The 16331-nt window shown below is 40.4% G+C and overlaps 1 protein-coding gene across 4 annotated transcripts in view; it reads right to left on the bottom strand.

The window, feature by feature from the left end:
* Positions 1-16331, bottom strand: part of Arl15 (ADP ribosylation factor like GTPase 15) — a 357153-nt gene that overhangs the window by 177477 nt on the left and 163345 nt on the right. For all 4 annotated transcript variants that reach the window (XM_050152824.1, XM_050152826.1, XM_050152827.1 and 1 more), the window contains one exon: positions 5355-5563. In XM_050152824.1, coding sequence (XP_050008781.1) covers positions 5355-5563 — 209 coding nt within the window. The remainder of the gene's footprint in view (positions 1-5354; positions 5564-16331) is intronic.

The raw sequence follows: 16331 nt of genomic DNA, 5'->3' as shown, positions 1-16331 counted from the left end.
ACATTTTTAAGAAATAACTGAGTCACTCACTGGAGAACGGACTCCCAAACCCTGTCATTACCTCCCCAAATTTAATTGTAACAGTGTGGAGTACATCTGTAAGGCACGGACAAAATTATCTCTATCTCTTATATCATTTTAGAATAAGTGTATGTCCCATAGGGGAGTTTCCAAACTGCTCACACCATAGGTATGTGTGCTGCTGTACGGGAAATCAAATCAGTATTCGAAAACGCTGCCAAGAGGCAGGTCAACATGGAGAACTCTTCAGAATTCAAGTATAGCACACTTCCCGATGAAAACACATTTTCCTCCGTACACAGAAAGTGACATTCAGTCAAACTAGGCGCTTTATGCAATTTTAACATTTTCTAATAAAGATATCTCATGATGGAACTCTGAGAACAATCCTTGTTTACTTGTTCCCTTCATAGACCTAGCCTATAGTTGAGCAATAACAAGACAAAATGAAAGACGCAAACTAGAGGTGTGTTACCGTTACTATATTATCATTATTATTATTAATTATTATCTTGGTTTTTGTCTTGCTTTGTTTTGTTTTTCGTTTTTTCAAGACAGGGTTCCTCTGTGTAGCTTTGGAGCCTGTCCAGGAACTCGTTTCGTTAGAACAGGCTGGCATTGAACTCACAGACAGAGCTCTGCCTCCCCTGCCTCCCGAGTGCTGGGATTACAGGCCTGCATCACCACCGCCCAGCTGAGGGGCATTACTTGGTGACACATATGAAAAAAAAAAAAGGGAAAAAGCATGCAACGTGAAGATTTTCTAGAAACCAGAGTTACAATTAAAGGTGACAGTTAAGTACCATAAAAAACACACGTATCCTTCCAGAGTGAAAAGCCTAAAGATTAAGTACGTAGTTCAGAAAGTTTGAACGGCTATATCCCCCAAGAAGCATGGTTCAAGGAAGCTGGCGTCTACAAATGTGCTCATAAAGATGTCTCTCATATTTTTACTCTATGTATTTCCAACAAAACACTGAGTCCATGCACACTGCATTAAAATCAGCAGACACTATAATCACAAATTATAATCACAAATTTGAAATGTAATCTTGACACTCTAATTTAGACCCTGGATTTTTTCCAAGCTATAATCAATGAAGTATGAAACTAATCAAGTCACTTGACCTTGTAATTCTGCTTCAAAAATCTGGTTCATGTATTCATATTTTATAATTAATTATTGTAATAATAAAAAATATTCGAAATACATTTTAATTTCAGAAGCATTTCTGAAAAAGTTAGGAACTTTTGGATCAAGGAGACCTGTAAAAGATCGAATCAAATGAAACAGCTAAAAATTAGGGCTGTTTCGTTCACGTGAACCAAATGTGTCATTTTATATGGCCTGGTAAAACCAATAAAATGAAAACAAGATTTTTAAAAAGCCAGGAAGTAAAAGAATGACAGTCAGCAACTGTGGAGAGAGAAAATAGGATTACATTTATTGGGTATTATATCAACTTAACTTCCCATAAAAAAAAAAAAAAAAAAAAACCTCCTGATCTACTTAGTAACTTCAGAACTGAAGTATGCTCTCCAAAGGGAGTTGTAAAACAAATTAGATACAATTACAATTCAATACAAATAAAAAGCCAAACCATTTACTCTTAAGAGGTCTCATTTTATAGCTTCACCATTTAAACTAGACCAGATTTTCTCCTAATCGATGAAGTGGGCCACTTGGCATACGCTTAGGTTTTTCTAGTATGTTTTCCACAGAGAAAAAGAGATGATATGAATACATCCTGGAAAACTGCAGCAACCACATCTCCCTAGAGCGAATGCAATAAACATCTGCTCTAAGGATTGCCTGGCCTTTCCAACAGCATATAGGGTGTTCTTTCACCCAGATTTTTCCCAGGGTGTTTGTTTTGTTTTGCTTTATTAAAAGACAATGCATGTGTCTACTACTAATTCTCAAGATAGAAAACCTCAAAATTTTGGTGAGCTGAACAAATCAAGACCAGGTACATTACAGAAAGGGAAGATAGGCTGCCTACAAGATCCCACTTGTTTCTCAAAGGGCAATGAGATAGCTGGGCACGTTGCCCGCTTGTGGGTTATGGAGTAATTTTAACCATTGTCTTCCTTTCTTAATTCTGTATTCCATACAGACAGCAACATGCACAGCATGAGATGGGGCTCAAATATTTGACTTCCTGATGATCTCTATCTTGTTGGAGTCTGGCGACCAGTCACCTTTCTCCTGAGTCTCGCTGGCTTCCATTCACTGTTGAGTTAATAAACAAGTGAATTCTTAAATTTTACTTGAGTGACAGGACAAATCCTGGCACATTTCCCCCAGAAAACATGAAATATAATAATTTTCCGGAAGAGAGGAATCACCAAGCCTAAGTGTACACACTTTTTCTTGACTGTGTCGCATTGTTAGTGTGTCCTATTAAACGAAAGCATCTCCCTTGATTTTTGAGCAGAATTTCTCCCTTAAAAGTCACAGATTCTTTGCGGGGTAAAACACCATCTTTTTAGGGCTCCAAAGCCTTACCAGCTCATACACAAATCCGCAGGCACAGACAAACAAAACACTGGTGAAGCTGTATAAGACATGGACACATGGTATCTTAACGAAAGGGAAGAATAGCAAAGAGATGACCATGTCTGAAGATATTTCTAAATACATGCCTAAAATATATTTCAAGTAACATGGGACTCTGTTTGCTTTTCAATCTCCTACCCAGGCCTGCTGTTCCCAACCAGTCTGAGGGCACTGTTTATACAATACGGAGGATTCAGTTTCACAATCCCATTTTTATGCTAACAATAAGGTACTGATTTAATTCTGAAAACATTCCTGAGACTATTTCAACCAGGTATTATATAAACACACCATAGAGAGTAGCCTCTTTGCCATCAAGAGAAAGATGGGATGTTTCCCACGTTTTCTTTTGTCAGCCGAACTGAAGCCAGGGTGAGCAAGCATTTCATTGTGCTTCTACAAAGCTCAATGTCTTTGTAGGAATCCACCCCGCCCCCCAAATCCTCCCAAATGCTCTGCTAACATGTACCTATAGGGTGTATGTTGATACAACCACAAGGGAAAGTGCTTTACTTTTAGGACTTTTAGTACCTTCAAACTGGTATTACATAAATTCTATTTACAAGCAAAACATTCTAGGAAAATCAATTTAAAGTTGATATAAGTGGGAAGGAAAATGAAGTTCTCATGCATTCTAGTATATGTACAAGTTGGAGATTATTTTCAAAAATATCTATGAATATTCAATATTTACAGATATCAGTTGGTGATTCAAAAGTGAATATTTGTGCTTTTTCTTTAAGGCGAAATAGCTAGTTAATATACACAAGGAATACTCAGAAGCAATTAATTGCGAGAAGCTTCTTTTATTCAATGTTTCTCCTACAGAGGGTTACCATGGGTCATATGTTAAGTTTAAATAATTTGTCTGGCGGGGTTGGAGAAATGGCTCAGTGGTTAAGAGCATGTACTACTACTCTTCTAGAAGATGCAAGTTCAGTTTCCAGGATCTGGTGCCTGTAGCCTCCAAGGGCATCTGCACCCACATTCACAAACCCATAATTGAAAATAATAAAAATAAATCTTAAAAAAAAACATGTTTTGTCTTGGCTATCTGATGTCTAAGAAAAAGTTTACTTTTTCCCAAAAGAAAGCAATTCTGTCAGCTCCATCTGACCTACATCTGAGTCAAGATTAGGTTGATACTTGCATCTACCGCTATGTCATACTGACATATCATACATACCTTTTACACACACATAACTATATTGTCTATATGTACTGTATATTAACAGTTTCCATATCGCCTACGAGAATGACGATATACTCCAAGTAAAGCACTTCGCAGCATAAACAGATGTAGCTCTGGTGACAAGCCAGCACTGCATTCTAGAACATTCCCTTCTACAGACAGAAAGCCTCATGGCAAGAAGCTAACACATGGAACAGGTCCAGGAGGCACCACAATCGCAGTGCAGGACATCTGCACGGTGACAACCAAATGGCTATTTATCTTTTATCTTTTCTTTCCCTCCTTCTGTCTGTCTGTCCATCTGTCCCCCCTCCCTCCCTCCCTTGTTCCCTCCCTCCCTTCTTTTCTTTTTTTTGTTTTGTTTTGAGACAGAGTTTCTCTGTGTATCTCTGGCTGTCCTGGAACTCATTCTATAGACCAGGCTGGCCTTGAACTCAGAGATCTGCCTGCCTCTGCCTCCAGAGTACTGAGATTAAAGGTGTATGCCACCACCATCAGGCTGCTATTTTCTTTAATTACTATCAAATATCCAAACTCTATAAAGTGAAAAGGCGGTAAGTCTTGAATGCTGAAGGAGGCAACTACAGATAGCTCTGAGGGCTGAGTAGCAATAGCTGCTTCAGCGGTTCTTGATTTTGTTTTTAAACAAATGAGAACTATCTCTACACAGGCCCTCTGCCACTTAATACTGCAAAATTAGAAATAATTACCCAAATTAATCCTATGCACTTACAACAATTTATTGAGAAGCCAGACGCAAGCTCTTGGCCACGGGTCCACACTACATGTGAGGGAAGGCTGGAACTGAATCCCGCTATGCTCTTGGCTCCTTATCTACTTTTCCAGACTGCAGGGCAACAGCACTCCTATTAATAATTTTAATCCTAAACCACTCGAGCTGTTACAGTTTTCCAAGGGAAAGGGGAAAAGACATCCTGCAGAATCCGGGGCAAATACATCAGGAGGTTTGAGTCCACTGTCCCTGAGTTATAATCTATTTACATATTACTTCAGTGCTAGAAATCAGAAACTTGGCTCATAGTGGCACTGTTTACCCAGAATAGTCTCGCACTTTCAAAGGACAGAAACAACCTAAGAAAGGCAATTAGGTGAGGAAAGATAGAGCCATATTAAAATGTATTTGGCGGCATGAAAGTTGCAAGGTAAGACTTCAGTTTTTCAGCCACACCAAGTATTTCAGAGGAAAATAACACAATATTTGAGGTCTGGTAATGTGTGGAAAAACAGACAGTGTGTCCCTCTGAAAGGTGGTGGACAGGGATTAAATTAAAATGCTGTGAACTAGGCCTCTACCTCTTCAAAATAAAACAGAAAATACCCAGGCAAGTCTTCCAGTTAAAAAAAAGAATTTGTGTTTTACAAGCAAGATCAGGAATATAAATATGAGTCATCAGAATGATAACTGGTATTCTGCTACCCGTGCTAAGGATGGGGGAAATGAGCATGTCCCACACATTCATGGCTATATGTCTTCCTAGATTCCAATGTGGCGGCATTGGTCCAATAAGCAAGCAAACCAACTAAGCAGAAGGAAGAATAACACAAATGAGACATGCGTACCTCTTGCACTGAGCGCGCTGCGGGCTTGTCTTGATGATTGGCCAATATTAAAAAGGGCAAAGTGCATAGCTGTGGGTGCTGGAGAGCGGAATGCAGTTCATTTCTAGCCGTTTCTAAATCGTCCTCTGAGGAGGCACTGTCTAAGACGAATATTACTCCTTGAGATCCTTGGTAGTAGCGGCTCCAGTATTTCCGGATATTATCAGCTCCTGTCAAAACAAAATCGGAATCTATTTTAAATAGTTCTCATCAACTTAAGAGCACCCCAAGTAGCAATTTCTACTGGAAACCAATGCATCTTTTTTAAACACAAGTGCTAAAGTCTGTGGTACAAAACAGTCCAGGAATCTAAGAATTACACACCACGTAGGTAAGGGCGTTATAACCGCTGGGCAGACACAGTCATGAAGCAGAACAGACATTTAAATTGTTCTTCATGCTTTTCTATCAAAATAAATAAGAGACGACCAGGATAATGCTTCTTTTATTAAAATCAAAAGAATGTATCAGTCCTAATGAACTACACTGTCCACAGAGACAAGAAAGCAATGTGACCAAGACATTTACCACAGTATCTTAAGATTCCACTTCTGTTAAGTTTGGTGGTGGTTTTTAATAGAATAATGCTATGCTTGGTTTTATTCGCCAAGGGTTCACATGACAGAAACTTAAGCTTTTAAGTTTATGTTGATGCTACTTGGAGCTGGGGCCTATGGAGGTGACCAGGGTTAGAGAAACAAGGGCGAGGGCCCTGTGACAATGGCTTTACGACAGGAAGAACGGACAGTCACACTTTCCCGCTCAGTCTCTCTAACCACTGATGTCTGCTGCTACTTCAAGACAGAGTGCAACCCTCACCAGATGCGGAGCTTCAACCTGGGACTTCCCTGCCTCTAGGACTGCAGTAAATTTTTTTCGTTAGAAATTGCCCAGTCTGTATTTTGTTGTAGCAACAGAAACTGGACTGAGACACAGAGCTGAGTGGCCTTGTTTAACTTCACATAGAGAGTTATTAGCATAATAACTTTTTATGTCAAAATACTGAAATTTGCGAACCACTAAAATCTTGGCCTTTCATGTATGTGTAAATCCACTTGGGTTTACTACTCATGAGGAAAAAGAAAAGGTAACTGAGCACTCCCCTGGTGTCGATGGGACATGGTGCTTAGACGAGAGGTTTGAGAAGGCCAAACGTTGGTATTTCTAATTGAACTGTGTTAGTAGCCAGTTTGCCCAGGCAGGGCACAGGCATCTCCCAATACACGGTAAGTCCTTTTATTTCTTTGTTTTGAGAAAGCGAGGGGCTCTCTGTGCGTATCTGTAGTGAACAGAAGGGATGCAGTTGGTTATATAACAAGAATTAGCTAAGCAATTTACTGATCTGCAGTGTATGATCCAGTCCTAACCAGTTGATAACTATGTTCTAGTCATGCATTGAACATTTAGCTTCTACGTGTGACATACTGTGCTAAATGTAAGGGACCAACAGTGCAGGCTAGAGTTGGGGTACAGAAGCCACTTATGCATATTTCTTCACAACTCTGTGTTTGATGATTTTATATTAGCAGCTTCTACCAAGTGGGGGCATCCTGGCCATGGAAGATGGCCTGGCCTCTGCTTTCCCTGGTGAGCCAACACATTGCTGGGTAAAACTGAGCAGCTGCTATTTTCCAGAAAATAGGAGATTGAAAGGCTCTGATAACAGTTTGTTCAAGTACTGGCTCCAAGGTGCTCACCTAGAGCAAAGAAATTAAAAAATTAATACATGCGAGAAGGTGGCTAACTTACTATACTCTCGCACAATGCTGAGTGTTGAGACTAGATCAGACGATTCTCACAACAGCTAAGGGATGCAAGTATAACTGACTTAGGTTCTGAAACTAATTTTCTGATCCTAAAACAGGATAAGTCACAGGATAAGAACGCAGTGAAATAGAAAGGGATATAAAAGCATCAAGGGCATCCAGTAAGAAATGGTTAAATAAGCAAATGGGAGGGATATGAACAGAGCTGTTACACATTAGAAAGACTGAAACAAGAGCAAGGAAATTTAAACCCTTGATTATGTGAGGTGTGAAATTCATTGCTTAAGCAATGGGGAACCAATAAAGCAACAGAGATTAGCCACATCTAAGGTGAGGTTTCCTAAAAGCACAGCCTGGAATGGCCCTTCTGGCACCTATGGTCATAGAAAGAAAGCTTCCGAGAGAAGTCAGGGGTGAAACGTGTCAACTGGATGGGGGAAGAAACTTGGTGAAGATCTGACTTCAGCTATCGCACCCCAGCTTAATCCTCCAAGGAGCTCTCAGAGTCTGGACGGCATCACATAAAGATGTCGAGTCCAGAGGCCAGGATATCTCTGCACAGTTACTGGCTCTGAGCCACCCCTGGGTACCTGGAGGGGGTTGGGACCAGATCTCAGAATTATATCTGGCTGGGGAGGTTACTGTCAGCCAAGAGTGGTCCTCTGGAGAAGGGTACAGGTGTGCGTCATTAGCAGCCAATCCCACAGCAGCTGCGAGATGGATGCACTGGCCCAGCAAAGGAGGTCTGCGTATGATACCAACAGCATCTGTCACAAGCTAAATCCAGACACTATCCATATGCTAGAAACCCATCCATAAGTCTGGGAGACAAAAGTGACAGCAGTGTTATCCAGCGATGACTATTCAGAAATAACAAAATACTGCGTGTGTGTGCACCCAAACCACTACAAATTTTACTAACATGAAAATGTGAGATACACAATTGCCATGTAATAATACATGCGATTTGTTCTACTGTTAATTCTACAAGGCCGATGAGAATGTAGAGAATGCTTTCATTGATTTTGTAACATAGAAAACCAATGGCTGCAATTGATCAATAATTAGTCCTGTTATGGTTACTGATGGTCTAAGTGTCTTATGGGGATTAATTCATTCATTGAAGACAACCTGATAAGGTAGATAACACTTTTTAAAATTAAAGACTTATTTATTTTTATGTGTATGGTTGTTCTCTCTGTGTACTGTGTGCGTATGGTGCCTGCAGAGGCCAGAAAAGGGCATCAGGTCTCCTAAAACTGGAGTTACAGAAGGTGCCTAGCCACCAAGTGGGTACTGGAAACAGAACCTGGGTCCTCTACAAGAACAACTAGTGTTCTTAGCCGCTAAGGCATCTATCTAGCTCCAGAAATCAGTACTACTATCACTTTCAATTTGTCAATACGAACCCCATGACAAAAAAGTATTATGTGGATTTATTTCACACTATACATTCAAAACACATTAGGTCTAAATGCGATCGAGATAGGGTGATCACCGAGCAGAAATGATGAGCTAAATAAAGAACTATATTAACACATACACCATGGTGGGAAGGGCTGGAAGAGGTGGTACCTAACACACACACACACACACACACACACACACACACACACAAAGTATATACACCCCAAAAAGCACTACTTCTAAAACAGTTCCCAGCCAACTGACCCAATTAATACTTTTAAAGTGTCTTGTCCATACAAGACAATGAAGGAGGGTCTAAAGAGACATTTAATAATCCTTTAACAGTCACATGAAGTATAATGCCTATAAATCTACCAGAAGGAACAAATATAGCCACCTGCTGCATAATATCCAGGGCACCAAGTACAATGAAGAAAACAGTGGTCACATATTTCAGAAACTCATCTAGTGGAAACTCGGGAGATATAATGGAAACCCAACTCAGGCGGTCATTGCCTCAAAGAGAAACCATACTTTTATTTGTCATATTAAAAATTATGCAGGCTTGAAATAGGTGAAACAAAATGGCAAGAGCTCAATCACTAGTAGCGCTGAATAAAAAAAAATGCAAAGGAAATAAAAAAATGCAAAGGAAGATCAAGTGTTCTTTATATGACATAATATATGAATATTTTATTCTTAATAGTGAAAAGACTTCTCAATTTCTTACAACAAAATCCCCCTGCAACCCTAAGGTCTTTTGAATATCTTCACAAACACAGAGTTTGGAATTCTAAACTGCAGTTTTTACAGCTGTCAAAGTCAGCAGCAGCCTAGCTCTGAGTGGGGCCAAGGAAACCAGTAAAGAGGTGATGGTTGGCACAGTGAAGAAATGGCTGTGTCATCAACCAAACTGCCAGGCACTCTGAGGATGGAGACTAATTGGGAAGGTCAAGGACACCTACTTAATGACCACTTTCCATCCACGAAGGACTTACCATCTCACATAGCCCGAAGCCACTCTTACCCCACAGATTAAAGTATGTTCTCTAGCCTTAAATTACAATTTTTACATGAAATAGCTAGGTACCAAACTCAAACAAGGTATATATACATTTACATTTAATCTAAAGCCAAGGAGGAGTTTTTAACAGTAGAAAGGTTGTGAAGACAGGGGTTGCCCATACCACTGAAGGCCCAATACTGATTTGTTATAAGTTGTAATGACAGGCTGGAAAGATGGCTCAGGAGATAAATTGCTTGCTGTGCCAACATGAAGACCTGAGTCCAGATGCCCAGAACCCACATAAAGCCAGACATCCTCCCATGAAGAGACGGGAGGCAGAGACAGGAAAATCCATAGGAAGATCCCCATTTGACCATGAGGGCATGTTATGTCTGTCATTTCCCTCTGTTCCTGTTAAGGTCTCTTGAATGTGACTTTCCTGGTAGCTGTTAGAATGAGCTTTTAGATTCTTCTGGGTTCCTTACAACTTAAAAGGAAAATAGTAATACCTGCCTGCATGTGTGTGTGTATGTGTGTGTGTGTGTGTGTGTGTGTGTGTGTGTGTGTGTGTGTGTTTCTGCTAGCTAGTTTTAAATCAACTAGACATATGCTTGAGTTGTTTTGGAAAGGAGAATCTCTTCCAAATGCCCCCACTAGATTGGCCTGTGACAAGCCAATGTACATTTCCTTGATTGATGATTGAGATGAGAGGGCCCAACAGATTGTAAGGACAGGTGGTCCTTGGTATTCTAAGAAAGCTAACTGAACAAGCCAGAAATCTGCACTCCTCCGATTCCTCTGCATCAGTTCCTGCTTCTAGGTACCTGCCCTGACTTCCCTCAGTGACAGACTATGATACGGAGCTGTGAGCTGAAACAGACCCTTTCCTCTCCAAGGTGGTCATGGTGTTTTATTATAGCAAAAGAAAGCCTAGCACAGTGATATATGTTTGTGAGCATGCTCTGTGAGTACAGGCAGCTGCATACCAGAGTGGAGGTCAGAGGATGGTCTCAATGGCAGTGCTCCCGTCCATCTTCTCTCAAACAGGATCTCTTGTTCATCGCTGTGTATAGACGCTCACATCAATCTCACCCTTTTTGGCCATATTCTCACTGAATGTGTGCAGTAACTGGGACAAAACACAAGAATTCTGCTCCAAGTTCAGCTAACGGTGTGATGGCCAGTTTTATGTCAACTTGACGCAAGTTATAGCCATCGAAGAGAGAACCTCGAATGAGAAAAGGCCTCCATTACCAGTGGGCTGCAGAAAAGTCTGTAGAGCATTGTTGGAGGGTGTCCCAGACCAGTGTAGGTGATGCCATCCCTATACTGGTGGTCCTGGATTCTATAGAAAGCAAGCTGTGCAAGTCATGAGAGAAGACCAGTAAGTAGCCTGGCATCTGCATCAGTTCCTGCCTCCAGGTTCCTGCCCTGTTTGAGTTCTGCTCCTGACTGCTTTGATGATGAACTGTGAGCTGGTAGTAGAAGACAAACCAACCCTTTCTTCCCCAAGTTGCTTTGATCCTGGTGTTTCATTACAGCAAATAGTAACCCTACCTAGGATAAACAGATAACAGACTTAGGATAATTTTTTCTGACTAAAAATATTGTTTTTCACTTTGCTCCATGGAGACTGCCTGCCAGAGAGGGAGAGTGGCTCCAGGGCTATGGGAATGAATGAAATGTGCAATGTGAATGGGCACGCATGTTTAAGAAACAATCCCAGAGATCGTAATGGAGAGAAGGCTAGGAGAATGGTATCACCGAATGAGGAGGGAGGAACTTCAAAGAATATAAGATGGGAGGCAAGGGGGATGGGTGTAGAAATACTGAATCACAGTGACAATGGGTACGTCACACGACATCAACAGACACAAGCTAACAGCACATATGAAGATAGGACATATGTGGCTCTGTTGGCCAGCAGAGTAACAATAGCTACACATCCCCGAGAAATATGACCTGGGAGGGTCGTGTCTAGGTTAAAGGCCTTGTCTATTATTCATGTCTTGTTAGCAAGTCTGTTAGACACCTACCTATACCTGGGCTTCCTCCAGGCTCAATCTGCTATTCGATTAGCTTTCCCATTTGATATGATACCAATTGCTACTATCTCCTAAAATGTTATTATATGGCACAATTAAAAGATGATAGCCAAGTCCTTAAGTTTGTATGCTTTCTTTTTTTTTTTTTTTTTTTTTTTTTTTTTTTGAGCCTGTCCTGGGACTCATTTTGTAGACCAGGCTGGTCTCGAACTCAGAGATCCGCAGGGTCAACTTCAGTTATGCAAAGAATAATACAGAGGCATCAGTTCTGGCCATATGACCAACTGTTGGTGCAGCAGCAGACCAGACAAAAAAAGATAAATCATATGGAAGTAAAACCCAAGACTTGGTTTTCATAACACCTCCATACTTAGGACAAGAGATGCCTAGTATGCTTGCTAACATCAAGTGGCAGCTCTCAAAGTCGAGCTGCAGAGTCTGTTTCAGGAGGCTAGACTAGGAGACCGTATGCAGTTTTCACAGTGTTGACGCTTTAACTTGCCCTGCAAAGCTGATATAAGTAAAGCTGCCTGTGGAAGAGAACACGAGCAGGTGGAGACAGCAGTCTTTCCTCACACACCCCTGACGGGCACACTCTTCCAGAGAGAAGGAAAAGAGTCAGTTCAGTCTCTAAGAGTATCAGAATCAGGAAATAGAAATTGTCAGTCTCCTTAAATTAACCCAAAGGCATCTTTTAAAGCATTCCAGATAACTTAAGGAGTAGCACGTAGCAAGAATGCGCAGGCCATACTGACGCAGACAACTGTTTCTGGGATAAACTGTGCAACTGTTAGAGTTGTAAGTCAAACCACCTGCTTTTTCCTTTCCATTTTTTACCTGGAATTTTAATGGATTCAGTCTACGATTTATGTTACTTCACGGAAAATAAACAACAGTATTATTCATCGTCAAGGACAAAAATTATTTTCAAGCAAAAGCCAGAGTCTTGGAAGAGTTCTATCTGCTATTGTGCACGGAATAGCTTTTCAATGAGGAGAGTGAGGGTAATATTAACAGAGGCATACTTACAATGCAGTGTGTCAACATTTGGAAAAGCCAAAAGAACTTAATGATTCAAGACCTACCAAATGATCGACAGATGAGGCTACAAAGCCTTGCACAGATTTTTAACGCACTGGTACCAATCACTTATGACAGATGTGCAGAAACTAAGGTACACTGATTTGAATCCACACTGCAACTGGTTCAAGAGTTACCACTTGATGGATGTCAGAGGAAACAACCAACAGGTATCCAAAAAGGCCATTAAAAGATGTCTCCCTTCTCCCCTTTCTGGAACTGTACATCTATGTGAGTCTTGATTTCCTCCCCATACTCCATTCCAAACTACATATAACAATGAACTCATGATTGAAGGAGGTATGAGAATCATGCCTTCTCCGACTAAAGTGGATATGCCACCATCTATATATTTGTTCTTGAATGTTTTCATTCAAATACTGCTTTAATAACATACAATGAGTTGGTAATTATTGCTTTTAAAGGATTTTTAAAAATGTTTCTAAATTTGATCAGATTTAACTTATAATATGGCAAATACACACACACACACACACACACACACACACACACACACAGACCACACAAAGAAGGATTTGGAGGTCTCATTTAGTTTAATAGCATGCAGATGCCTGAGACCCCAGACAGGATCTACAACTATATATACTCCTTGTCTATCAAGATTTAGGCATCTGAGGTTTTATTTGAGAAGGAGTAAGAGTCTTACTTTGAATTATCTTTATCCTCACTCTGTCTCATGTTCAAAGATGGGAGAATGGAAATAGGTAATGAGCACCCTAATCTCCGTGGTCTTTGTGTGTTCAAACTAGAATCTAACACATCTTAATATCTAGAGAGATTTTTATATATATCCAAAGAACCCAAACTTAAACTGGTATAGCTCTTGAAGATCCCAAGGAAGACGGTCCTCAGCCTGTGTCCTATAAAGTAGAACTTTAAACATTACTAATAAATGACACACCAGTTGCCCTCTTCGCACCTCCTCCATTCCTTTGACACATGTTCTGGGTGTTTGTGTTACTCAAAATGAGGTCACAACACCACCTTCAAGGTCACGTCCTAACACCCAGACTTGAGCACTCTACTATGGCTGCACTCTGTTACCCCTCCCCCTCCCATCTCCATACTCCGCGGCATAACTTCATCCCCCTTCCACCTCCATCATCGGAACAGCTTTCAAAATGGCTGTGGCATGGATCTAATAAAAATCACTAAATACTTTTTACAAAAAGTTAGCTAGAGTTATATCGGCGTACTGTTCAAAAATATTAAACGTCTTGAATGTAACCCTTCAAAAGTATCTGACTTGGCATTTAGAGCTCTCCACAATCTGGCTCCATTTTACCACTCGGGCTGCATTTCTGCATTGCCCTCATAGATCCCACAAAAACACCTGGGTTCTTGTTCCCCTGGACCAGGTCCAAATTTCTCACCCTCTTGTTTCTGGTTCTGTTATCTCCTCTGCCTGGGCTTTTGATTGTGTCAGTTCTCCTCTGAGCTTTTACACATTTAAACCACTATGTGTCCTTCAAGGGCTAAATCTAATGTCATCTACTGCACCATGCTTTCCTTGATCTTCTAGCACGTTCTATTGCTCGAGAGATGAAGCCTGTTATTCTTGGTTCTCCTTGTAACACTTTCTACCCTCTAGCACAGTTACCTAAATATATACAGCATCTTCCAGAGGAGACTGAAAGTCACTTGGAAGTTTAATGTATTTAATGTAATTTATGTATAAATTAATAATTTATTCAATGGATTCATGTAATGGCATTTCATTAGTATCTTAACAAATAAAGCTTGCCTGAAGATCAGAGAGTAAAACAGCCCCACTGGTCAGCTTTACAGACCAGGCAGTGGTAACACACATCTTTAATCCCAGTATCCACACTAGTTGCCATAGAAACCGGGCGGTGCATGCCTTCAATCCCAGTGGCTCACATCTTTTATCCCAGCCTTAGAGAGGAATGTAAGATGGGAGGACACAGCTCACAGTCTCATTCTGAGATTCTTGGAGGCAGGATTGCCTTTTTCGGTCTGAGGTTGAGGTAAGAGCTAATGGCTCGCTGCTTTGCTTTTCTGACTTTTAGGTTGAACCCCAATTTTTGCCTGCATTTTTATAAACTGTGCTTCATATTAAGTCCATCTTCATATTGGAACATGTGAAACACAAAGTTTTACACATAATTAGAACACAATAAATTCTTTTCAATGAGTTAAACTTTTATAAAATACTACTTAACAATTCTCAAATGGCAGAATGTAGAATTTGCTCCCAAATCATTCCATGACATGGAAATAACTCACGTCTGGCTGAAAGAAGTGGTTTGTTCGTATGGTTATTTAAACTTTATTTTTACGTTTCTGCTGTGTCCCAGTTCAGCAAGGCATCTCTCAATCTTCAACTACTAATATTACATAGATTTCCTTAAACAGATCCACAAAGAATCTTCACTGTACCAATATTTGAACACACACAGCTGCAATGTGCTGAGTGTCTCACAAACAAGCTCTGCCCTGTGCTCTTAGGAGTCTTTGAATGAGGTTAGACGCTATCCTAATACCTAAGTAACAACACAGAGAGTCTGAAGAAGGAGAAAGCCATGACGATGCTTCTGGGAAAGATGGTCTCTGCACTCCTGCAAAAGCAAAGGGCTGAGCCCTAGAACACTCACTGTGCCCCCCCCCCACAACTGGCATTCCAAGTTCTAAGTGTTTATTAGTAGCAAATTTTGGAGGCTGGTGATATGATATGAAAAGCATAGCGCTTCTGAATTAGTCAAAGGAATCTGATGGCCAGATTAGAAAAGCTAGTATGTGCAGAATTTTGCTCAAAATTGCCACTGACCAATACCACTAAATTTTTAGAAGAATCAAAACAGGAAGTTTCTGGTTGAAGTGGAGGGTGGGTATCTATTATGGACTTGTTGAAAATAATACACACACACATATATCTATTATAAAGGTATAATTTATGTATAACTAAGTATCCTCATTTTAATAGTTTAGATAGGCATTGCTATATAATTTTCCCCCATTTCCCTTTCCCTCTTTACCTTCCACCCTCCCCGCTGCCCTCCACGCTTCCAATTTACTCAGAAGCTTGTCTTTTTTCCCCTTCCTAGGCAGATCCAAATATGTCTCTTTTAGGGTCTTCTTTGTTACCTAGGTTCTTTGGGGTTGCGGCCTAAAGCCGTTTGTCCTTTGTTTTATGTCTATTATCTACTTAGTTCTTTCATAGTGGGGAACCGCCACTGCATCTGGAATGGTTTGTGATTTCTCCCCCAACAACACGTTTGTGTGTGTGTGTGTGTGTGTGTGTGTGTGTGTGTGTGTGTGTGTGAAAAACTTTAACATACCTATCTTATGAGAATACTAGTAAGAGAAATATATATGGTTATAGATTAATGCATATTCAGAGAACACAGAAAATATTTAAAACCAGAGGTATCTTGTCTTATGTAGAAGAGAAGATTAATAAGAACAATCTCATGGTAAGCCTTGATTATTCAAAACTGTTGATTTTGACTCACACTAACTGTAGCTTCATTCCGAGTTCAATCTACCACAAATGTCATCACCATCAACCTACTCATGCTAAAACAACAACAAAAAAAGTGTTAAGAATGCTCTAAGCCAGATTCCGTCCATGTTTTCTTTTTTTTCTTCTCAC

This window comes from Alexandromys fortis, unplaced genomic scaffold, assembly GCF_014885135.2.
Source record: "Alexandromys fortis isolate MF-2015 unplaced genomic scaffold, M_Fortis_MF-2015_v1.1 scaffold_73, whole genome shotgun sequence".
NCBI classification, from domain to species: domain Eukaryota; kingdom Metazoa; phylum Chordata; class Mammalia; order Rodentia; family Cricetidae; genus Alexandromys; species Alexandromys fortis.
The sequence above is the reverse complement of the archived record's forward strand: the minus strand, read 5'-3'. Positions and strand labels throughout refer to the sequence as shown.